Genomic DNA, 26,163 nt, shown 5'->3' with positions numbered 1-26,163 from the left:
CGCATGGACATCATCATCGCAGAAGTCACATTACAACCCAAGGGCAGGAAGAAGATGCTGTGGCCAGTGCCGTTGATGTAGTTTTAATAGATTTCAGCAAAGCCTATGATGAGGACCCACATATGACACTGATAAACAGTGGCTGTGAATGTGACCATGGCCATGAACTTTTAGGAGTTTGAGTATCTCCAGCCTGGAGCTTGCAACATTTGTAATATCTCCCAGTTTGCTTTCCACTATTGTGTAAGGGATGTCACTGAGGTTCTGTATTCCAACAGGTCATAATACATTTCAATTTTTCACCAGATAGAAGAAGGTAGAACAAGCACATAGCTTCATGAGGATTGCAGGCTTCCCTATCATACAAGACATTATTGACTCCGTGCACATCACTTCGTGTGCTGTATGTAAACCATAACATGCGTTACAGCCAGAATGGATTTCACTCTCTCAAATTCCAGCTGGTACACAACTAAATGCAACATGCAGTCTCATGCAGGTCAGTGGCCAGTGTCCTAGGCCATGTGCATTTAAGACACCACGACAAATCGGAGGGCTGCTACTATGCTGACTAGAAGTGTAGAGTCATAGCATGACTACAGCACAATAATTTCACCCCAATCTCTGTGCTGGCTCTCTGCAGCAGAAATTCTGCTAGTTCTGCTCAACCACCCTCTTCCCATAGCCCAGTATTTTTTTTCTATATATACAGATTCAGTCTAAGTTTTAAAAATTAGAATCCACCTGCCTCGCACTCTGAGGCAATGCATTCCTGATCCCAACCACTCGCTGCATAGAAAAGTATTTTTTCAAGCAATCTTTGGCTCTTAATCAGTAACTGAATCAGTTTTTTAAATTGATGTCTACTGGTTCTTAATCCCTCTGCCAATGAGAACAGTTGTCCCTGACCATAAGATATAGGAACAGAAAGAGGCCATTCAGCCCATCAAACCTGCTCTCCTCTGCTATTCAATCGTGGCTGATATGTTTTGCAACCCTGTTTTCCTGCTTTCTCTCCCTAACCCTTGATGCCCATACCAATCAAGAACCCATCTATCTCTTTCTTGAAGACATTCAATGACTTGGCCTCCACAGCCTTGTGTGGTGATGAGTTCCACAGATTAAGCCCCCCTCTGGGGAAGAAATTCCTCCTCATCTCAGTTCTAAAGGGTTGGCCCTTCACCCTGAGGCTGTGCCCTCAGGTCCTAATCTCTCCTGCTGGTGGAAACATCTTCTCCATGTCCACTCTATCCAGACCTCAGTATCCTCTAAGTTTCAATCAGATTCCCCCCTCCCTCCTTCTAACCTCAATCTAGTACAGACCCAGAGTCCTCAACCGCTGTTCATATGACCAGCTCTTCATTCCTGGGATCATTCTTGTAAACCTGCTCTGGACACCTTGTTGTCTTGGACTCCCTCCACACTTGCACATCCTTCCTTAAATACGGGGCCCATGACTGCACACAATATTCCAAATGCATCTGACCAGAGCCTTAAACAGCCTCAGCAGTACATCTCAGCACTTAAAATGAATGTTAATATTGCATTTGCCTTCCTATCTGCCACCTGAATCTGCATGTTAACCTTAAGAGAATCCTGAATTAGTACTCCAATGTCCCTTTGTACTTCAGATTTCCAAAGCTTTTCCCCATTAAGAAAATAGTATATGCCAACGACACAAAGGTTGGTGGAATTGCGGATAATGATTAGGAGTGTCAAAGGATGCAGCTGGATATAGATCAGTTGGAGACTTGAGCAGAGAGATGGCAGATGGAGTTTAAACCGGAAAAATGTAAGGTAATGCATTTTGGAAGGTCTAATCCAGATGGAAAATATACAGTAAATGGCAAAACCTTAAAGAGTACTGATCGGCAGAGGGATCTGGGTGTATAGGTACAGAGGTCACTGACAGTGGCAATGCAGGTGGAAAAGGTAGTCAACAAGGCATATGGCATGCCTGCCTTCATCGTCCGGCGCATTGAGTTTAAAAATTGGCATGTAATGTTGCAGCTTGAGGGAAGTTAGGCCTCATTTGGAATATTGTGTTCAATTCTGGTCGCCACACTATCAGAAGGATGTGGTGGCTTTGGAGAGGGTACAGAAAAAATTTACCAGGATGTTGCCTGGTATGGAGGGCATTAGCTATGAGGAGAGTTTGGAGAAACTTGGGTTGTTCTCACTGGAACGACAGAGGTTGAGGGGCGATCTGATAGAGGTCTACAAGATTATGAAGGGCATGGACAGAGTGGACAGTCAGAAGCTTTTTCCCAGGGTGGAAGAGTCAGTTACCAGGGGCCATGGGTTTAAGATGCGAGGCACAAGGCTTAAAGGTGATGTATGAGGCAAGATTTTTACACAGAGGGTGGTGGTTGCCTGGAACTCGCTGTCGGGGGAGGTAGTGGAAGCAGATACTATAATAACTTTTAAAGGGTGTCTTGACAAATATATGAATAGGATAGGAATAAAGGGATACAGTCCCCGGAAAGGTAGGGGGTTTTAGTTGTGGCGGTAAGCATGTCGGTGCAGGCTTGGAGGGCTGACGGGCCTGTTCCTGTACTGTAATTTTCTTTGTTCTTTGCATTCTTTCTACCAAAGTGCAGAACCTCACACTTTACCACATTGTATTCCATCTGCCATTTATTTGCCCACTCTTCTTGCCTGTCCAAGCCCTTTTGCAGCCTCCCACCTCTTCAACACCTCCCCCTCCTCTTAGCTTTGTTGCTAAGTTTGCAGGTGACACAAGGCCCTCAGTTCCTTCATCCAGATCATTCATATTTTCTCATGCCAGCAATGGTTCTTATCAGTAACTTAATCAGTATCATAAATTGATGTCCTCTGGTTCTCAACCCTCTGCCAATGAGAAGTTTCTCCCTAACCACAAGACATAGGAGCAGAATTAGGCCATTGGGCCCATCGCGTCTGCTCTGCTCTGCCATTCAATCATGGCTGATATGTTTCTCAAACTCGCTCTCCTGCCTTCTCCCTGTAACTCTTATTCCCCTTATCAATCCCAACACTGACCCCCCTGCAGAACTCCACTAGTCTCCATTGGCTGCCATTCTGAACAAGACCTCTTTATCCCTTCACTCTGCCTTCTGCCAGTCAGTCAATCCTCTATCCATGTCAGTACCTTGCTCCTAACACCATGAGGTCTTATTTTGTTTAGCAGCCTCCTATGCAATACCTTGTTAAAGGCCTTCTGGAAATCCAAATAGATCATGTCCACTGCCTATCCTTTGTCTAACCTGCCTGTTACCTCCTCAAAGATTTGTCAGGCATGACCCCCCCTTGATGAAGCCATGCTGATTCAGCCCTATTTTACCAATCGCTTCCAAGTATCTGTGATCTTGCCCTTAATAATACTCTAAAATTTTATCAAGGACCGAGGTCAGGCTAACCAGTCTATAGTTTCCTGTCATCTGCCTCCTTCCCTTCTTAAACAGGATGTTACATTAGCCAGTGTTCCTCCAATAATTCCTGAAATATCACCACCAATGCCTCAATAATCTCCTCAACTATCTCCTTCAGACCTCTGTGGTGTAGTCTATTTGGTCCTGGTGATTTATCCACCTTCAGACCTTTCAGCAGTAATGGCCACTACACTCACGGCTGCCTCCGATTCTCTTCAAGTTCTGGTATGCTACTGGTGTCTTCCACTAATACCTATTTAGTTCCTCCTTTTCTTTGTTCCCCATTACTACTTGCATTTTCCATTGCATTTTTCATTTTGCATTTTACATTACATTTTTCAGTGCCCAATGTCCACACTTGCCCCTCTCTTTCCTATTAGATTTAAAAAACTGAAAAAAGTGCAATCTGCTTTTATATTACTAGCTAACTTACTTGTTTATTTCATCTTTTACCACCAGCCCCGTCCCACCTCCAATCGTTATTGCTTTTTTTAGTTATCTTCTGTTGGTTTTTAAAGTCTCCCCAATCGTCTGGCCTCCCAATAATCTTCATCACATTGTATGTTTCTTCTTGGGATAAATTTCTGCTGTGCTTTCCAAATTACCTCAGAAACCCCTGCCATTGCTGCTCCACCATCTCCCCTGCTAGGCTCTGCTTCCAATCAACTCTGGCCAGCTCCTCCCTCATGTCTTTGTCGTTACCTTTACTCAATTGTAATACCATTATATCCGATTCCAGCTTCTTCCTGTCAAACTGCAGGGGGGATTCTATCATATTGTGGTCACTGCTCCCCAGGGGTTTCTCCACCTCAGGCTCCCTAATTAAGTCTGCCTCGTTACACATCACCAAATCCAGAATTGCCGGTATCACCACAAGCTGCTCCAAAAAAACATCTTTTAGATATTCCCCAAATTCCTTCCTTGAGATCTGCTACCAACCTGATTTTTCTAGCTACTGCACATTATCCGGCCCAGCATCTCTATTTTAGCCACTCTGTCCAGATTCTTTATTTTTCAACACCTCTATCAAATCTCCTCTGAATCTTTTCTTCGCAAAGAAGAACAGCCCCACCTTCTCCATTCTATCCATGTATCTGAAGTCACTCATCCCTGGAACTGTTCTCAAAGTTCATTTTTGCCTTTTCTCTAAAGCCTTCACATCATTCCTAAATTGAGGTATACAGTCAAAATTTTAGAGGCAGACAGTTGAGGAGTGAAATTAAGAAATAATTCTTCATTCATTTGACTTTGGAACTTTGGAACTTTTTCTTCTGAAAAGGCCAAATTTAGATGGTGTCATGATCACTGACAACAACCCCAGGTAGCCTATGGATATTTTAAACTTTAATTCCCGCATTTTTTTAAAATGTGGACTAATAGAGCTAAGATAACTTTGGATATGAGTCCACTGGCTGCCTGGAGAGAAATTCTGGAATGTCACACATGTACAGATTCAAGGAAACTTAAACAAAAGGATGAAAAAGAAAGGGAGAACACGGGAATGACTACTCAAGACATTCTCAATAGGGAGGCATTTCCTTCCTACCAGGTTTATGCTTTACCTTTCCAGGGACATACAAAAAAATGGGGTGTAAAAAATGAGTGTTAACTGGTTTGTGTGTTAGTGAATGTTTTGTTAGAGTATGTGCTGTTGTGTGTCCTACTGTGGACTCGTATGCTATGAAAATCACAGCTTTGAGACAGCCATTAAACACCCCTGCCCCTCAAGTATAGAAAGGGAGTGGGCACTCTATTACTGTGAGTGATGCTAGCCAACCACTATCAAAGTCACCAAAGAATTTCAATTGACCTGCAAAACCAAGAAGCTTGAATTCATAGTCATAGTCTTAGTTCTACAGCATGGAACCAGACCCTACGCACAACTTGTTCAAGCTGAGCAGATGTGCTAAACTGACCTAGTCCCATTTGCCAGCATTTGGTCCATATCCTTCTAAACATTTCCTATTCATTTCCCCTTCCAGATGCCTCTTAAATGTTGTAATTGTACCCACCTCCAACACCTCCTTTGGCAGCTCGTTCCATACATGCAGTACCCTCTGTATGATAAAGTTGCCCCTAAGGTCCCTTTTAAATCTTTCCTCTCTGACCTTGAACCTATGCCCTCTAGTTTTGGACTCCCCTACCCTGGGTAAAAGACCTTGGTTATTCACCCTACCAATGCCCCTTATGATTTTATAAACTTCTATGAGGGTCACCTCTCAGCCTCCGACACTCCAGGGGAAAAAACCCTAGCCCGTTTAGCCTCTCCCTATAGCTGAAACCCTCCAGTCCCGGCAACATCTTTGTAAATTTTTCTAAACCCTTTCAAGTTGAACAACATCTTTCCTATGGCATGGAGACCAGAACCCTACACAGTACTCCGAAAGTGGCCTAACCAATGTTCTGTATAATCGCAAGATGATGTCCCAACTCCTATACGCAGTGCACTGACCAGTAAAGGCAAGTGTGCCAAATGCTGCGTTCACCACCCAATTTGACTGTTTAACTACCAATGTCAATACTTGCATTAACAGCCACTGTTATGCCCTCATTGTTCTTCCATCTATTCTTCACGATTGACTGTGAGACTAACTCATTTGGTTTTTAAAATTTTATCTTTTCCTTTGGAATCATTTCTTATTCCCAATCTGCATGTACGTATGTTGCATCATTATTTCTTCATGCATTTAATAACTAATAAACTCTTTCTTCTCAAACAAAAACAGAAATTGCTGGAGAAACTCAGCAACTAGCATCTATGGACTGAAAACAGAGTTAGCATTTTGAATCCAGTGACCCTTCTTCAGAGCAGTCTTTTCTGTTTGCTCAAGACAACCTGGTTAAATTGGATCCTTTAAAATTCTAAATTCCTTTGGCCTGGGAGAAAGGCATCCACAAGGGAAAGGATCCTTTTAACTTTAAACTTGTTGCAACCAACTGAGCAGGTGGTTGAAAAAAGGAGAGCAAGTTTATCCCTCCTCACCTGGGAGCTTGACAATCTGGGGTATCACATCTGAAGCCATAACAAATTGGGGAACCTTCCCCAAGGACAGTTTGTAACAATGGATAGATTTTTATTAGAGAAGGTCCTAAAGGATATGTGGCAATGCCAAGTATGTAGAGTTAAATTGCAGACAATCCATTATCTTCTTTTATTTCTCAAAGGGTTAAAAGGCCTACTCTTGTCGCCATGTACCCAAACACCATCTGGTGGTCACCATTGCTGATCTTGTCTATTTATCCTAAGTTTATTTAAATTTATATTAAAATCACCATTTGCAATGGTTAAGATTTAGAAAATACCAAGCATTTTTGTGTGCCTACCTGTTGGCATCCTTCTATAGGCTGTTTAATCTACCTTCTCCTCTGAATCCTCTGTAACAGAGTACATGTTGTCTGCCAATCCAGTATCTGAGTTACCTTTTGTGACTTACCCTGACTTTAACCCAATCATACCTATTACCTCTGACCTGTCCTCCAAAAAGAGTGAAAGCAAGTGAGGATGCTTTTCCTTCACTTATACAAAGGCAAAATACTACAGATGCTGGAAATTTGAAATAAACACAGACAATTCTGGTAATACTCAGGAGGTCAGTCAGCACCTAAGAGAAACAGAGCCATGATAAAGGATCATTGACCAGAAACCTGAAGATTTTACTCTGCACTGATGTCGCCTGATCTTTCTCTTCCATCACTCCCTGACCAAGTTGCCGTTCTTGTGTATCTGAAATTAAAAATGTACAAGGTTGGGTTGTAAACCACCACATCACTTGTCCTGCAGGTGAGGGAGAGGTCTATGGGTGAATGTTTTGTTAGATGATGTGCTGTCACAGTTGAAAACCTGGTCATCCACGCAAGCTGTGTTGTAGGTCAGAGGCTTGCACCATAAGGGTGAGGCAAAGCTTTAAAAATTGTTGAATTATCATCGTTGAAAAATGAGTCTTGGGGTGTTGTGAATTGACCAGCTTGTGCGGCTAATGGTACAGTTGTATGATATGATATTTGAAGGTGAATTCATTAACTATGGCCAATTGTGTGATTGAACTTGCAACATCCAGCTTCTTGAGGCTATACTTCTGACATTGATCATGGTATTCTGCTCCCACTGTCCTGTTATAGTCTATCTACCTGGCCTCTTGACCCCTAGGGGCAGAGGAATTTTCTGCTTCTCTTCCACCAACGTGTCCACACCTTGGACGATATTTTCTGCCTTATTGAATCATAATTCATTGTATTTCTTACTTGCAATCTGTAAACTACCAATTCAGAATATGCCTCCCCTTTAAGAGTTGTATGCTGAATTGAGCAAGCAAGGAACTAGCATTGTGCAAACGTGGACTCTACCCTAGACACACAGCCATTCAGCAATACACTTAGCACTTTGTTTGATGTTTTCACGTTAGTTCTGCACTGTGATAAATGGGCTAGTTTCTCCGCCTTGGTGATGGTTAGAGTGTAGTGGTGCTGTAGCTGAGACTTGGCCACCAGTGTTGTATTCTGTGTCTTTCTGAGGCAGAAAGTCACCCCAGATATGACAATAGTGCCACGGGCTCCTGCTTCCCCACAACATGTTCTAGTGGAGGTCACTAGTGGATAAGATCTTTGAGTAACTAACTGATCCACATGTTTTCAGCTCCATGGGGAGCCATGTGAATTATATATTTTTGATGTGTTAATGGGTGAGCTAGCTATGAAATTTGGGTTTAAATCCAGTTTAGGCAGTGCGGTAAAAAATGTTTCCCTGACATAAGGGTGCGAAATGAAATGAATGAATAAATTCAACTTTACTTTTACAAAATGTAAATCAGCACAGCGACACAAAACTTCATTATCAATAAATTATGAAAACTTAGATTATAAAACATGATGCATGAAATAAAAGTAGTACTAGTCCAATGCCAAATGCTTTTGTAGTTTTGAGATCCTTGTTATATTATTGATAGATTTTGACATTTGGGGGAAGTTTGAGAGCTTGCTTTACATGCTTGCAGCCGGAAGTCACACCCATTGTCAGTACTGCTTGTGGTTTCTCCAGTTTGCGCAGCCAGTGAGTGAGGTTCCCTCTCATCAGAGACTGGGGACTCTAATTTGAATGTTCATTATTAACCGCTTCCCTCAATTAGAAAGCGAATCTTTTCAAGGAAATTATGTTAATCTTGCAATAGAAAACCAAATTAACAATTTACAGATAATAAGGCGTAGATCTGGATGAACGCAGCAGGCCAAGCAGCATCAGAGGAGCAGGAAAGCTGACGTTTCGGGTCGAGACCCTTCAATTTACAATTTACAGTCCTGTATTTGGTGCTGCAGAGGGCTACTGTTGAACAGTACAAAATATTACAGATGCTACAGCAATACTGCAGATCCTGGAAGCTCAAAATGAAAATAGAAAATGCTGGAAATACTCAGCAAGTCTGGTAGCATCTGTTGAGAGTGAAACAGCGCTAATGAGCAGAATTTAATGCAAGTTTGAAATCAGGGTGGCAATTAATTGGGCAGAAGGGTGGCAGATGGAGGCCCTGCCACTTCTGACTCCTCCTAGGGGTAGGCTAATGGATATCCTTGCCATACCATTGCCAAGTGAGGCCCTTAAGCAGGCCATAACAATGTGTATCATAACTGGAACCCTCTACAAAACACCCCACGCCTAGATTCTTGACATTGTAATTATCACTTCCCACACATCTGCCGTGTGACAAAAACCCATGAGCCAGTTGAAACCATCCGTATCCATTCTGCACAATAATTACCACTCATTATGACCTGTTCAATCCACCTTCCATCTCGACATCCCATATGGAGCAACAATCCCAAGCCAGATTCGCCAGCAGACAGTCTTTGGACCAAGAAATGGGAACCATGAAAAGCCAGCAACAAGTTCCTTTTCTTACACTCAAACAAAAAGCTTGCACTTTAGTAAATACGTCTTCATTACACTTGCAAAATATCTGCTGTAATGTCTTCTTTGCTGTCTGACCTGATTGAGCCATGCCAATGTGAGACATTCTAAGGATGAAAGAAGTTGCAATCAGTCAGCATTGCTCATCTCTCTCAAGTAACCAGCTCCTTGACTCCAGATAGCCCCCACTGTCGGCGAACCATGATGTTAATGACTGCAGTCAAGATGTTGAACTCTAGTGTGGACAACACTGAGGCAAAATATACCATGGAGGAATTGTGCTAAGGCCTGGCCTGCACACATCATTCTGCACTTATACCCACCTTGTGAGGTAGATTATAGAATCACTGATGGTTCCTCACATTTTTGTAGGGAAGGTGTATTTTGTTCTATGTATCAGCCTTTCAAGGGAGCATGTTGCCATTCAAGGCTGGGAGATGTTCAATGGGCAGTTAACCTCTCCATTTTCCCTCATAGCTTAGTAGTCACTGAGGCCAGGTTCATCACTATCCTCGACAATGCTCAGTGATTTCAAGGCAGTACATCAGTCTATACAAACTCGAAAACTTTGATGAATTACCAATGGTGGAAGGATCAAAAGGAGAGCCATAAAAAGATCCTGTATGGATACATTTGCATCCCTGCGCACAAAGCAACTTGGCAGAAGCATGCAAGACATGGGTGTCCCTGAGGTCCAAAGTAAACTATTGAAGGGCTGACGTGGTGGTTACATTGGTCCAAGAGCCGGCACGATGATGTGGTTAGGCTGGTGGTTTGCCACTGCTGACTTTTGTGGTTGAAGGATCGAGGAGGCTGGCGGCCATGCAGAAAACGTTGTGGTGAAGACACAGTTGAATGATGGCCAGGACAAATAATTGGTGGGTTGCAGCTACCAGGTACCCACACGGACTTGCATGTCATATAAGACATAAAGGGAGAGGATCAGAAATTGACCATTTGGTCCCTCAAACCTGCCTCTGCCATTTAATTATTGCATGGCTGATATGTTTGTTTAACAAATATAATATCCCCACCTGCCCTGATCATCTTTGATTTCCTTGCCTAACAAGAACCCGTCCATCTCTGCCTTAAAAATATTCACTTACCCCTCCTGCACACCCTCTGAGGCAAAGTTCCAAAGTTCCCTCTGAGAGGAAAACAAATTCTCCTCAAATCTGTCTGAAAAGGATACTCCAAATTTTAAAACAGTGCCCCTGATTGTGGATTCACCCACAATAGGAAACATTCTCAACAGCCCAGCATGTCTAACCTGTCCTTATAAAACCATCTACTCATTCCAGAAATCAATCTCTTATACCTCCTCTGAACCATTTCCAACATCTTCACTTCTTACCTTAAATAAGGAGTCAAATCAGCACACAGTATTTAAGCTGTCGTTTCAACAATACCCTATGTAACTGAAACATAACACCCTTTATTTTATATTTTCTTGTCATAAAGAATGGTGTCCCACTAGCTTTTGAATACATGCAGTACGTGTGTACTAACTTTTTGTGACTCATGCACTAGAATACCAAGGTACCTCTGTACCTAGGACTTTGTGCCATCTAGTTTCTGAGGGAAGGAGTGGAGAATTGAAAAGTAGTGTATAAATGAGGAGTAAAAACAAAGTACTTCAGATGATGGAAATCTGAAAGAAACACAGAATGCTGGAGAAACTCAGGAGATGTAGCAGCTTCTGTGGTGTTTCTCTCTCTACAAATGCTGCCAGATCTGCTGGGTTTCTCCAGCACTCTCTGTGTTTGTTAGCTTAATTCACCTTATTTATAACAATGGGTTGCAAATGCTTGGAAATACGGTAGTTGCTGCTCAGTAGTGAGATTCTGAAATTGCCATTTAAAGCTATAGGGGAAAATTGAAAAATTGATTGTCGGCACCAAGTTCATTCTCACTGTATTTTCCTATCTTTTCCCATCATTGCCCACACCATACAAAGGAGGATACAATTCTACCCCGCTCTCTAATAATAGAACTTAGCATTTTCTGGCCTATTAATGCCAAGTTAACTGGGTTTTAATTAATCCCCAGTTTTGTCTCCACCTCCTTAAATATTGGGGTTACCTCTGCTAGCTTTCTATTGTTTTGCACCATTGCAGAATCTTAGAAAATTCTGTAATATCAAATTAATGCATCTGTTACTTCTGTAGTTACATCTTTTAAACTTTAGGAGGAAGGCTGTCAAGTCCGGGAGATTTGATGTTTTTTAGTGCCTGTAATTTTTCCAGTTTTTTTTTCTCATTAATACCAATTTCTTTAAGTTTCTGATTCATGCTAATTTCTTGGTTTCACACTGTTTCCAGAATGTTCCTTGTGTCTAGTACCGCGAAGAAAGGTACCAAGTATTTTTAAAATGGCTTTGCCATTCACTTGTTTTTTCTAAGTACTCCTGTTTCTTCCTCAAGAGGCCTGGTTTATTTTCCCTACTCTCTTTTTTATATATCTGTGGAAAGATTTGCTATATGTTTCTTGTTGGTTTTCACACATTCTCTTTTCCTTTATTAATTTCATAGTGAGAACAAAACAAGTGTATATTGAGAGAAGCGGGGACAGAATGATGAACAAGTAATAAAAAAATGGCAAATCTTAGGGGGTAATTATGGCAGCCAATGGAGTGGTATGTTCCTCTTGTCAGATCTGGGAGATAAGGGAAAAGTTGACTGTCCCTGGAGACTATGGCTGCAGAAGTTGTGTTTGGATCCATCTCATATCAGACTGTTTGAATTGGCTAGCGAGGCACTTAGAGTCACTGTGAAGCATACAGGAGACACAGTGTGAAGGTTAGTAGTTTTAGGGAGGTAGTTTACCGCAGGTTCAGTCAGATAGATGGATGACTGTCAGGAGAGGTAGGAAGGTAGTTCAGGATTCTCTTGTGACTATTCCTGTCTCAAACAGATATACTATTCTGGGTACTATTGAAGGAGATAATTCCCTCAGAGGAAAGTAGAAGTGGCAGCCAGATCTCGGGCACCAAAAATGAATTTTATATTATAAACGCGGTTTATCAAGGTTCAAGAGTAATTGTTATAGGGACTCTCCTGTCAGGGGCACAGACAGAAGATTCTGTCACATGCTAGTGAGGGGATAAGAAGATAGACAGATAAGTCAATGGCCGAGGAGATGGTGCAGTGGGCAAGGATTCAGATTTTTGGCTCATTGGCATCTCTTCTGGGGCAGAAAAGACCTGTTCAAAAGGGATGAATTTCGCTTAAACTGGAAGGTGACCAATGTCCTGGTGAGGAGATTTGCTAGTTCAATTCGGGAGCCTTTAAGTTAGTAGGGGTACAGGGATCCTAAGTTGTAGTGAGGATAGAAAGTCAGATGACGATGGTTCTGAACTAAAAAAGAGCAAGTCAGAGAACAAGGTAATGCTGATGAATTAAACTGCATTTATTTTGATGCAAAATGTGTTACAGGTAAGGCTGATGAACTCAAGGCATGTATGGAAACATGGGACTGGTACATCATAACTTTTGAAGAAACATGGCTGAGTGAAGATCAGGACTGGCAGCTCAGTGTTCTGGTTTGGAGTTGCTATAGGAAAGAAAAGAAGTGGGGAAGGAGAAGAGGGAGAGTGATGTTTTTGATTTAGGAAAGCATTACTGCTGTACTTAGAGAGGATGTTTCTGAGTGATCATCCAGCAAAGCTTTATGGGTGGAACTCAGAAATAAGAAGGGGTGATCACCTTGATGGATTGTACTATAGACTTCCCCCCACCAGCCCCCACAACCCCCAATAGTCAGAGGGGAAAATGAAGAACAAATACGTACAGGGATCTCAGATATATGTAAGAATAGTAGAGTAGTGGGGGATTTCAACTTTCCAAACATCGACTGGGAGCGCCATGGAGTTAAGGGATTGGATGGTGAGGAATTTGTTAAACGTGTACAAGAAAAATTTATTTATTAATATGCAAATGTACTAACTAGAGCAGGAGCAAAACTTGATCTTCTCTTGGGAAATAAAACAGGGCAAATGACTGAAGTGTTAGTGGGGAAGCACTTTGGGACCAGTGGTCATAATTCTGTCAGTTTTAAAATAGTTATGGAAAAGGATAGATCTTGTATAAAATTTCTTAATTGGAGCAAGGCAAATTTTGATGGTATGAGATAGGAATTTTCTAGAGTTGATTGACATAGACTGTTTGCAGGTAAAGGGACAACTGGCAAGTGGAAGGCTTTTAAAAGTGAGATAATGAGAGTTCAGAGGCATTACGTTCCTGTTAGATTGAAGGGTAAGGCTAGTAAGAGTAGGGAACAATAGATGAATAAAGATATTCAGGCTGTGGTCAAGAATAAGAAGAAGTCATCTATTAGGTAAAGACAGCCAGGATCAAGTGAATCTCTTGAAGAGTGTAAGGGGTCAGGAGGGTGGCTAATGATGTGCATTTATTTAAGAAAGGCTGCAAGGAGAAGCCTGAGAACGAGAGGCCTGTGAGTCTGACAGCAGTGGCAGTCAAGCTATTGCAGGGGATTCTGAGAGATACGATTTAGATGCATTTGGAGAGGCAAGGCTTTATTAGGGATAGTCAGCATTGCTTTGTGTGTGGGAAATCATGTTTCACAAACTTGAGCTTTTTGAGCACGTAATGAAAAGGATTGATGAGGGAAGAGTGGTAGATGGACTTTAATAAAGCTGTTGATAAGGTTCCATGTGATAAATTAATTAGTAAAGTTAGATCACATGGGATTCAGGGAGGGCTTGCCAATTGGATACAAAATTGGCTTTATGGTAGGAGACAGAGGGTGGTGGTGGAGGGTTGTTTTTTGGACTCAAAACCTGTGACCAGTGGTGTTCTGCAGGAATTGGTGCTAGGTCCACTTTTGTTTGTAATTTATATAAATGATTTGGATGCAAGTTTAGGAGGCATAGTGATATAGTGGACAGTGAAGAAGGTTATCTACGATTACAAAGAAATCTTGATCAATAGGTCCAATGGGCTGAGGAGTAGCAGATGGAGTTTAATTTGAATAAATGTGAGATATTGCATTTTGATAAAACAAACAAGGGCAGGACTTATACAATTAATGGTAGGGTCCTGGGTAGTGTTGTTGAATAGTGAGACCTAGGGGTTCAGGTACATAGTTCTTTGAGAGTTGCATCACAGGTAGACATGGTGGTTAAGAAGGCATTTAGCACGCTTGCCTTCATTGCTCAGACCATTGCGAATAGGAGTTGGGACGTCATGTTGAGTTGTACAGAATGTTAATGAAGCCACTTTTGGAGTACTGTGTGCAGTTCTGGTTGCCTGCTATAGGAATGATATTATTAAATTGGAGAGGGTTCAGAAAAGATTTATCAGGATGTTGCCGGGACTGGAGAATTTGAATTATAAGGATGGGCTGGGTAGGCTGTGAATTTTTCCATTGGAGTGTAGGAGATCGAGGGGTGATCTTATAGAGGTTTATAAAAACATGAGAAGCATAGATAAGGTGAATAGCAAAGGTCTTTTCTCTAGAGTGGGTGAGTTCAAAGTTAGGAGGCATATTTAAGATGAGAGGAGAAAGATTTGAAAGGGGCTTGCGGGGCAACTTTTTCACATAGAGAGTGGTTCATCTGTGGGATGCCAGTGGAAGTGGTAGATGCAGGTACTGTTACAACGTTTAAAAGACTTTTGGTTAGGTACGTGAATTAGAAAGGTTTAGAGGGACATAGGCCAAATGCAGGCAAGTGGGACTAGTTTAGATTGGAAAACTTGGCCAGCATGGATGAGTTCAACCGGAGGGTCTCTTTCCATGGTGTATGAATCTATGACTCTGTAATAATGTCTGTTTTGAGGTTCTCAGCTCCGGGAGCTACTTTGGTGTTGAGAAGGAATCGCAGCTGAATGAAGAGTTAAAACGTCTAGCGAAACTTTGGAACAGTTGAAAGAAGGAGTACACTTCAAAATTTTGCTTTGTTTCATAGGCTTAAGTATGGACTCTTTGTCTGTTTTTATTTTCTGAAATTGTAACCAGGGTCACCATTGCAGTTTACCAAGGCAAAGGCAACAATACTTCTAACTTAGCTTTCTGCTTTGTGGGTTTCCAGAAGCTGATGTATCAGCTTCGGCAGGGAGCTTTCATATCTTTGCGCTGTCTCAGCAGCAGCCCAGAACCATTTCTTAGAAAATATCGTTCAATAAAACAACTTTAATTCTGGCTCCACCCTGATAGATTGACTTTTCATGAGACCTCAATTACCATTCAACATCTGTTCAACAGAGGGTCTCTTCCAGTCATGCCGGAACCAATTTCCAGGTACTGACCTCATTAATAGTCAACTTCTGCTATCTGTTTAAACTCTGTGCTCTTCCTAGAGTCTCTGTACCTTTTTAATCAAGGCTTAGCCTACAGTTAGCTGCTAGACCATAGTTTGCAAACAAACAAAGTTTGTTTGGTCTGTTCTTTTCCTTTTACCAAACTGTCCCAAAGTCCACAAGTCATTTCCAGCTTATAATTCAAAATTGATAAAGGAATAAAAGTAATGAAAAATCAGCAAGTACATTCCCCCCTGTACTCTGACTGGGTGGGGGGATGCATTGATTTAGCCGGTATTCTCCCTTTTCTAATGTCAATGTAAAATGACCATCAGTTGGAATTTTAGTAATGGAAATTGGCTATATACTTTCTAGGTGCAGGTTCTTCACTTTCAGTTCTATTGTCAAGCACACATCCCAAGGATTTTGCTGCCTATTTCACTGACACTGCCTCCACTGCTCTCTGGGGAATAGAATTTCGCAGACTTCATGAAACTATGAGGAATACAAAATCTCCGCATCTCCATCTTCAATGAGCGATCTCTTACTTTTAAGTTTTGACCCTGCTTCTAGTTTTTCCCACAAGGACAAACTTTAGTATTAGATTAGGCAAGTCAAGTCTCCTCAGGAGTTTATGCTGGCATTGAAGGCAGTGCAGAGCAGATTCACTGGGCTGATTCCAGGTATGGGGAAGAGGTTGAGTTATAATGGGCTTGTAGTTGTTGGAATATAGAAGAATGAGAGGTGACCTGATTGAAACATGCAACATTCTAAGGGACCTGAGACAGGCTAAATGCAGTTGTTTCTCCTTGTGGGCGAGTCTAGGACCAGAGGGCGTAATCCCAGAATAAGGGGGTCTCCCATTTAAGACAGATGAGGAGGAATTTCTTCTTTCGGAGGGTTGTTTACCACAGAAGCACGTAGAGGCTGGGACATTAAGTATGTTCAGATGGATTTTTAACCAGTAAGGGAATCCAGGGTTATGGGGAAAAGGCAGGAAGGTGAAGTTGAGGATTATCAAATCAGCCATGATCTCATTGAATGGTAGAGCAGACTCGATGGGCTGAATGGCCTGCTTCTGTCTGTATGTCTTATGATGCTATAAAAATACAAGCTATTTTGCTTTTTTCTCTGTATTAGATTTGATTGAATGACAGTCATTTCATTTCTTCATCTGGACATTGCAGTTAACAGGAGTCTGTAGTATTAATTTGCTACAAAACATGAAAAATGGATGAGTACCTGAAATAGGATTCCTCTTCTGCACATCTTGCTAGCATGTGCATTGGGTCTCACTTGCTGTTAAAGTGAGGATCTAGGAAGTTTAGTAAGGGCAGGAAACCTATACCCTTCTGTTATGTACCATCACACTTTAAAACTGTATTTCACTATCAACTAATTTACAAGAAAATACTGACTGAGAATTCATGGGTTCCATTCCTGGCAGTTATGCCAAGATTGTACAATTGATTTTCTCTAGTGTTATTCTTTCTGGAGTTTGGGGAAAATGAAGGAGCACCTTATTAACATAGACTTGTCAGTGGCCAGAATGCTATGTCTACCTGCTTACCCAGTGTAACTAGAATCTGCCAGTTATTTGGGAGTGGGGTTTTGGGATGGTCTAGGATACAATCCCAAAATCTCATTTGTTGCTCTCTGTTAAATGGGACTGACACTATGCTACCTTAAGGGATGCACTTTTTATCCCTGCCAGATTGGCATCCCTTTCCCTACTCCCCTGATTTGTGTCTTCCTAAAGGGAGGTGCATCATGTGACTTAACCAAGAAGGGTCCCGACCCGAAATATCGACTTTCCTACTCCTCCTTTGCTGCCTGACTTGCTGTTTTCCTCAACACTGTGTTGATTCTGACTCCAACATCAGTAGTTCTTGGTATCTTGGTTTCTAAGTTGGCTCCATTAGGGGTCAGAGAAACTAGAGTTCACAGCACAGAGAGTTCTGGCTTTATCTCCTTCAATTTCAGGTCTTGGCATTCCTGAACCTTTCCGAAGGGAGTTCACCAGAGTTACAGTGGGAATCAAGCAGAAAGGCTGAGGAAATTTGAATTTGATCAAATCAGTTGCCCCTTTTGAAGTGTGAATTCAAAAAAAGTAACTCAGAAATTGGGGAAGGCTTCTGTCCTGTGAAACTACTTATTTCACTGTTTTCATCTGTTCCCCTTTTAGCTTAGCCATCCCATCCCCCACCTCGCCTTTCATTGTTGTCTCTCTCTCTCTGTTTTTTCTCTCTGTTGCACTGATGAAACCTAATGATTAGCTGCAGCTAATTAGCTAATGATTATGATCTTATAATTTCTGTCTCCTTCCCAGATTTACATCAAATATTACATACCTTTAGCACTTCACTTGCAAAACGCTTACACAACAGATATATGTTTGATCATAGCCTCCTCATCTCGTTTGAGATTCCAGCATTATTATTAGGAGAGAGAATTCTCAGGCAACCTTGTCAAAATTAAGTTTAATGATAAATATACTTTAGTTTACCCTTTTCTTTGAGTTCCCCCTATTTAAGATATGTTTTTGTTTTAACAGGAATATGAAAGATTGGAACAGGAAAATACTGCTCTAAAAAGGGAAATAAGGAAACTTAGTGAAGAAGTGAAACATTTATCAGAAGCTTTGAAAGATCATGAACGCATTTGTCCACTGATACAGTGTGCCATGAACTTTGTCACAATGCCTAGGCCTCACTCAGATGGACTTCCCAGCTGTTTACCACGTCCTGGTCAAAGTGAAGTCTCTTAAATGGCACTGAAATTGCAAAATTTAATTTTATCACAGAAGATTCTGATACATTGTCAAATGTTTGAATGTGTTTGATTTTTTTTTGTAAATAGAGAGTCGTGAGGACATTATTTATGAGATGTTGGACCATATTATGAACTGATGCTGCTGTGATCCTGTGCACTGTCATGCCAAATCTGAAGACATAGACACACTTATAGTGACGTGAGCAATGTGCAGTATGGTGAGACTTGTGGATGAGTACGACAAGAAGTCAGCAAATCCGAAAATGGTGTTGCAAGCAATTCATTATATCTTTTATGTATCTCCAGAGCGGTGTGGCAAGTTTCTCACTAGACACCAGTGGATTGCTAATTAAAGGGATTATTAAGTGCCTTGTTATGCCACAGTTCACTTCATTAATATTCAGCTTCCTCTCTTACCTAAATACATTGCACTAGGGAGGTCAGAACGGGTATTTGACAACTTCAGCTTGCTACTTGGCGGCAATATCTCAGGGCACTCTCTAAGCACCCTATATCCACAGACATTGGCATCCAATATGTGCCAACCTCTATGAATGTTAATGACACACCTCCAACTCACTTAAAAAATACTTCAGCACTTCAGTGCTGCACCTCAGGTTGCAATGCTGCTACAGGGACACTGCATTCAGGGACTAGCAGCCATCTCATGGACCAGACCTGGCTGCATCTCCGGACTGTGTGCTTGTTGTCACAGTGATCACTTGCTCTGAGCCTCTCTGAATGCTGTTGGTATCCCAGTCTTGCATTGCTTTGCCTTCCCTTTTTGCACTGTGCCCCCTCAGCCAGAGATACCAGGTTTACGGTGCAGCTATATTGCCTTGCCACTTAGTGCAGACACAAAGTCAGAAAAACTGTCATGGATATCAGCAGTCCTCAGTTAAGACAAGGGTGGTAGCTTTCCCTCAGAGTGTCTCAGAACAGTAAGTTAAGGGCACCCTTCGAAACCAGTCCAGGGGCTTGGTCAGGGTCAATCAGCCACTTGGAGCTGTCAGGGTCAGGACACTTGCCATGCAAAAGGTGAGAAGCCAAATGTCAGGTAGGTCACCACCCATCTTGACTCTTTCTGCCCTACTGTGGGCTGTTTTCCTCCTGGATTGAGAGACAGAGATTAATGGAGATGAAAGTGGAAAGCACAGTTGTGGGGAGGGAACACAGGGCTAGTGCTTTCAGGGGTTGGAATGGTCGAGAGCAAGCGAGTGAGGGAACATGTTGCAGGCAATTGTGAGAGTGGCAGAGCCTTGATGGGCTTGAGTACAGTGACACAGTGAGTGTATGGTATCCAAGGGAAAATGGTAGCACTTACACTGGCCATGTGGAGAAGGACCTTCCTTCTGGGCATTCCGCCAGTCAGCTGAGACTGCACTACTCAAGCCAGAGCAGTCTGGAATGGTCTGCTATTGTGGCTTCCTCTGCTGGTCCTGGAGGAAGAGGCCTGTGAACCACCCCCATCCAGCAGGACGTACAGGTCCCTTCCCACAATGTGGGTGCCCACTTTCCGTTGTCTACCATGTCCAAGGTACATGTCAGGAACCATGCAGGGCAGATCGCACTTGACGCGCTTGTCCTGGTGCACAGCAGCTTTTTATAGGCCCCAGTGCCAGGAATGCTTGTCAATTCTGGGATATCCTGGGAGTGGCAAGTTGTCCTATGAACTGTGCCAAGTAAGATAGGGCTAGAATTGGACGAGAGGGACGTCATAGGGGCAGGGTATGTAGTTGATGAGGCTATTTTGGTAAGACACGGTAAGAAATTTTGCTAGACTATAGTAAAAAACCCACCAAAAAATCTCAACACAGTTGGCACTTTGCCAAAAAGTATGAAATTCAGCCCATAAATTTTTTTTTATTTTGCATATTGTTCGGGGAATATGTGTATAATGCTCCTCTCAAATCAAATGCTATAAGATCCTTAGCAGTTGGATAGTCACGTAACCGAAACCTGGCACGCATCTTAATTTTAAACACATCCGCACAAAGGCAGGCCAAGAGAATATAATAATTGGTTACACAATTTAACAAGCTTTGTAGTGAACAGTAAGAAAGTCAGCTTTTTGAGAGAAACATTCTGAAATTTTGCATTTGTTTAGTAAAGCTTTGCATCCCCAACACCTTGCCCCTACGCTTCCCTTTTAGCTGTATTGACATCGTCATAATTTTTGAAACCAGCAAGTAGTAAAGTCTGTTCTGTCCTGAAACAAAAATAAAACTGACCAAATACAAAGTTATATTTCTTGTGGCTACTCATGCCAGAGTTTTGAACTCTGTGGGAGTTTCATTTCCTCTAAAAGGTGAAGAAAGCTCAACATCATATCCTACACTAAATGAAGAAACAGCACATAACTATGTCCACAAAACAAAAAATAACAATTCTTCACCTCAGTGATAGGTTCTTGCATCCATTAAGAGAAAATTCAGATGAACTGTAAAGTATTCATACGATGACATTTTAGGGTCCAAATGTTTATCTGTGACATATTATGAAGACTTACACTTTTTTGTGGTTTCTGAAAGTAACTAATGGCTTAATCTTTAAACGTGGTTGTTGTACGTCTCAAATCTTGAATCTCCATGGTTTTTTGATACTCCTTTAATTATTGCTGTTCTGTGATTGTTTTTGTTTTGAACAATGAACATGTGTCCTCTGTTAAAGACAGGTGATCGGTAACCATTGTGGTACATACAGTCTATCTTAATGTTAGTGAATGCTTAACTGATGAAGAGTACATCTGGTGACAGAAAGTTAGACACGTTAAAATTTCCCTTTCTTTTGCTTTTATCTCACCTTCCCCAAAGCATCAAGTCACTCACATACAATCACAAAGATTTTGCAAATTAAAAAAATAAAAAAAATTTGGTGCAAATGACTGGTGAATGTTTGAGTGAAATGCTCAAGCCAAGACAAGAAAGATAGACTTAAAGCTAATTAGAAGGTATGAGAGCTGGTTAAGGTTGGTTGGATAAGTAGACTAAAAAATATGGTAATAAATGACAAATAATATAAAATGTTAAATGAAAAATGTATTCCATTTTTCCGTACAAAAAAGTAAACCAATTGATGTGATTTATGTAATTTCCAAAAAGAAATTGATGAAGTGCAATTAAAAAGGCAGATATGCAAGATAAGAACTCATGGAGTTCGGGTAATATATTAACTGGGATGGAGACTTGGTTAACGAACAGGAAGTGTAGAGTCAGCATTTGCTGCAAGGGGGTTAGACTAGAGGAATAGGGATGTCTTGCTCCAAATGTCAAAGGCTTTGGTGAGATTACACCTGGAGTACTGTAGGCAGTTTTGGTCTCCATACCAAAGGAAGGATCTATTTACCTTGGAAGCAGTGCCGGCAAGTTTCCCTAAATGAGAGAGTCATTCTATTGAGATTGACTGCGTGAATTAGGCCTATAATCTCTGGAGTTAGAGAGAATGAGAGTTGGTACCATTGAAACATGCAGGATTCTGAAGGGCTTGACAGGGTAGATACTATGAGCATGTTTCTCCTTGCTGAGATTCAAGAATATGCTTCAGAAGGGGATTGATTACTTAGGACTGAGATGAGAAATTTCTTCACTCATAGGGTTGTGAACCTTTCAAATTTGCTACTCTAGGAAGTTATGGATGCAACATTTTTGAACATATTTAAGGCCAGGATAGATTATTGTGTTCTCTCAGGGATTCGAGCAATGAGGCTAATATGAGGAAGCAGAGCTGAGGCAGAAGATGAACCAAGTTCATATCAACAGCAAAGAAAGTTCAAGGGGCATATTGCTTCTATTTATGATGATTTATTTGAAAGAAGATCCATTCCCAAAGTAGCTGGCTTTCAAGCAAAAGATTATTTGTTTCTATACAATTTGTAACTTTACCAGACAATCTGAGTGAAGCAATTCATTTCTCCTGCCCTTGAGAGAATAATATATATATGTTAAAACATGCTGTGATCACTATAATTTCTTTTACTGATAAGTTGTTTTTCTCTATTTATCCAAATCACATTTCATAAGTATACAGTTACTCTGAGTCATAAATATTTGCTTCAACATGTTTGCCTGCAAATTAGGAGTTCCCTAAAATACCAGCCATTTTATTCCTACAATTAGAGTCCATTTCAGACAATTTGGAACCAGTATAGGTCCTGCCCAAGAAGTTAAGAATAATCTTGTCTAACTGGTAATGTGCTCACACCACTCCAAATTTCTGGCTTAACTAATCTGTGTCAATATTCATAACACTAGTTGCTGACTCAAACCTGTGTAAATTTGTGGTCAATGTAGATCTTCAGAAAATCAAATAAGAAACTCATGACAAAGGTCAGAAGGCATGGAGTGAGGCAACAAGTAAGACCACAAAATGCAGAGTAGAGTGTAAAGGAGGTTTTATCGGAGCAATTGAAAGTGAGGAGGTTTTCCAATGCTGTTCTGTTTGGTCTCCCCCATTTGAACTTCTACAACCCCCTACCCCCAATACCGCCCCAAGACATGGCGGAAGTGGTGTTCTGGAAAGCCAGCAGCAAAACATGAGTGTGTTCTAAGGAGTGCAGATCCCTAGAAAGGGTTTCAGCATTAGGTTAACATATGGATTTGCTTTCTATTAAGCAACAGCAAGTAGCAGATAAAAGTTGTAAGCAATACAGCCTTGACCTTAAAATGTTTAAAATTTGCAAATTATTCAAGACGTTTAAAAATGAAATTTTCCTGAGTATTATATATATTACAAAGTCGAATATTACCACAAAGCCATTCTCAACTACTTGCAGTGAACAACACAACTGTTATTAGCACTCCCTGCATCAAGAGGCCTTGCAGTCCAGCATCTCATGTAATTTTTGTTAATTATATTGGAACTGTGGCAGACCAGGCATTCAACATTTTTGTAATAGAACATAGAACAGTACAGCACAGTACAGGCCCTTCGGTCCACGATGTTGTGCCGAACTTTTACCCTAATCCTAAGGTCAATCTAACCTCCACCCCTCCCTTACACTATCATCCATATGCCTATCTAATAGCTGCTTAAATGCCCGTAATGAGGCCAACTCCACTACCCTCTCCGACAATGCATTCCACACCCTGACCACTCTCTGTGTAAAGAACCTACCTCTGACTTTTCCCCTATATCTACCTCCACTCACTTTAAAACTATGCCCCCTCATAATAGCTACCTCCACCCTAGGAAAAAGTCTCTGGCTGTCCATTCTTTCTATACCTCTGATCATTTTGTACACCTCTATCAAGTCACCTCTCATCCTTCTTCGTTCTGAAGAGAAAAGCCCAAGCTCTCTCACCCTTTCCTCGTAAGACCAACCCTCCATTCTAGGCAACATCCTGGTAAATCTCCTCTGCACCTTTTCCAACGCTTCCACATCTTTCCTGTAATGAGGCGACCAGAACTGGACATAATACTCCAGATGTGGCCAAACCAGGCTTTTGTATGTCTGGAGCATAACTTCACGGCTCTTGAACTCAATCCCTCTATTAATGAAAGCTAACACACCATATGCCTTCTTAACAACTCTATCCACCTGTGTGGCAGCTTTCAGGGAACTGTGGACATGAACCCCAAGATCCCTCTGCTCCTCCACAGTGCCAAGAATCTTTCTGTTAACCCTGTATTCTGCTTTCAAGCTTGCCCTACCAAAATGAATCACCTCACACTTTTCGGGGTTAAACTCCATCTGCCACTTCTCAGCCCAGCTCTGCATCCTATCAATGTCCCTTTGTAACCTAGAACAGCCCTCCGCACTATCCACAACTCGACCCACCTTCGTATCATCCATGAACTTACTAATCCACCCTTCCACTCCTTCATCCAAATCATTTACAAAAATCACAAATAGAAGAGGACCCAGAACAGATCCTTATGGTACACCACTCGTAACTGAGCACCATGTTGAATATTTTCTGTCCACTACCACCCTTTGTCTTCTAAGGGTCAGCCAATTCTGAATCCAATCTGCCACATTTCCCCTTATCCCATGCCTCCTTACCTTCTGCATGAGCCTACCATGGGGAACCTTATCAAACGCCTTACTTAAATCCATGTATACCACATCCACTGCTCTATCTTCATCCACGTGTTTGGTCACCTCTTCAAAGAATTCAATAAGGTTTTTGAGACATGATCTACCCCTCACAAATCCATGCTGACTATCACGAATCAAACTGTGCCTTTCCAAGTGATCATAAATCCTATCTCTCAGAGCCCTTTCCAATAATTTGCCCACCACTGACGTAAGATTAACTGGCCTGTAATTTCTGGGGTTATCCCTATTCTCTTTTTTGAGCAAGAGAATGATGTTTGCCTCTCTCCAATCTTCCAGCACTATACCCGTGGACAGTGAGGACGAAAAGATCATCGCCAAAGGCCCTGCGATCTCTTCCCTCACTTCCCATAGAATCCTTGGATAAATCCCATCAGGCCCGGGGAACTTATCTATCTTCAAGTTCCTCAAAATTCCTAGTACATCTTCCTTACTAACATCGAACTCCTCTAGCCTACCAGCCTGTTTCACACGGCCCTCCTCTACTGTCCCTCTCAGTTGTGAATACTGAAGAAAAGTATTCATTAAGGACCTCTCCTATCTCTTTAGGCTCCGTGCGCAAATTCCCTTTACAATCCTTGATCGGCCCTACTCTTTCTCTGATCATTCTCTTATTCTTCACTTACGTGTAAAAAACCTTGAAGTTTTCCTTGATCCTATCTGCCAAGGTTTTCTCATGCTCCCTTATAGCTCTCCTAAGCCCTTTCTTCAACTTCTTCCTGGATAACTTGTATCCTTCTAGAGCCTTTTCCGATCCTTGTTTCCTAAACCTTATATAAGCATCCTTCTTCCTCTTAACCAGTCGTTCAACCTCTCTTGAGAACCAAGGCTCCCTCACTCGACCGCATCTTCCCCTGCCTGCTAGGGACAAACATATCGAGCACACACACTATGCATTCCTTAAACAATCTCCACATTTCAATAGTGCTCTTCCCTGACAGCATCTATTCCCATTTTATGTTACCCAGTTCTTGCCTAACAGAATTGTAATTACCGTTCCCCCAATTATAAACCTTACCCGGCTGAATGTACCTATCCTTTTCCATGACTATTGTAAAAGTAACAGAGTTATGATCGCTACCGCCAAAATGCTCTTCTGCCAACAGCTCTAACACTTGGTCCGGTTCGTTGCCTATATTGTTAAACCTTTTTTTGTTTTAAAGATCTTTGTCAGGGCCACACCTCAGTCTTTCCTTTCCTAAAAAGAGCCTCAGTCTGTTCAATCTTTTCTCATGGGTATAACTTCTAAGTTCTGTAGCAATTTAAGTCAGAGTTCTAACAGTATGTTCAAATACTGAAAAGGCCAATAAGACTTAAATTAAAAATTTCAAACTGAAGTTTTACACTGCCTCCCTTTACAGATGAATTATATTGTTGTATATGTACATTGTCTGTAAGTGCAAATAAAAAATCTGAATATTTAGTTTGAAGACTCTGGAAATGGTGAGAATCCATACGGAGACAGACATCAGCAAAATATTTGTTCAACTCATCTGCTACTTCTTTATTATCTAATATTAACTTCCCATGCTTATTCTCTAGAGCGCTGATGCTCACATAACTTACTCTTTTCCCTTATAAATACCTGTAGAAACTCAGGTAAGCAGATTTGGAGACAATACTGGAAAAAATAACTAGGATATTAGCACATTGGGTCAGCTACCTAGTACATTCCTGCCTCAGAAATTTTACCAGTGGTAGAGTCAATGTGAGAATGACAGGTAGCCAATAAAGCCTATTAAATTCCTAGGAGTGACAATAACCACAACG

At 41.5% G+C, this 26,163-nt stretch overlaps 1 protein-coding gene across 1 annotated transcript in view; it reads left to right on the top strand.

The window, feature by feature from the left end:
• Positions 1-20,579, top strand: part of batf3 (basic leucine zipper transcription factor, ATF-like 3) — a 30,920-nt gene extending 10,341 nt beyond the window's left edge. Inside the window, exon 3 of the mRNA XM_020529865.2 lies at positions 18,121-20,579. Coding sequence (XP_020385454.1) covers positions 18,121-18,333 — 213 coding nt within the window. The 3' untranslated portion in view covers positions 18,334-20,579. The remainder of the gene's footprint in view (positions 1-18,120) is intronic.
• Positions 20,580-26,163: the final 5,584 nt, after the last annotated feature.

Source organism: Rhincodon typus, chromosome 9 (genome assembly GCF_021869965.1).
Source record: "Rhincodon typus isolate 14 chromosome 9, sRhiTyp1.1, whole genome shotgun sequence".
Classification (NCBI taxonomy): domain Eukaryota; kingdom Metazoa; phylum Chordata; class Chondrichthyes; order Orectolobiformes; family Rhincodontidae; genus Rhincodon; species Rhincodon typus.
This window is presented reverse-complemented; position numbering and strand designations above follow the sequence as displayed.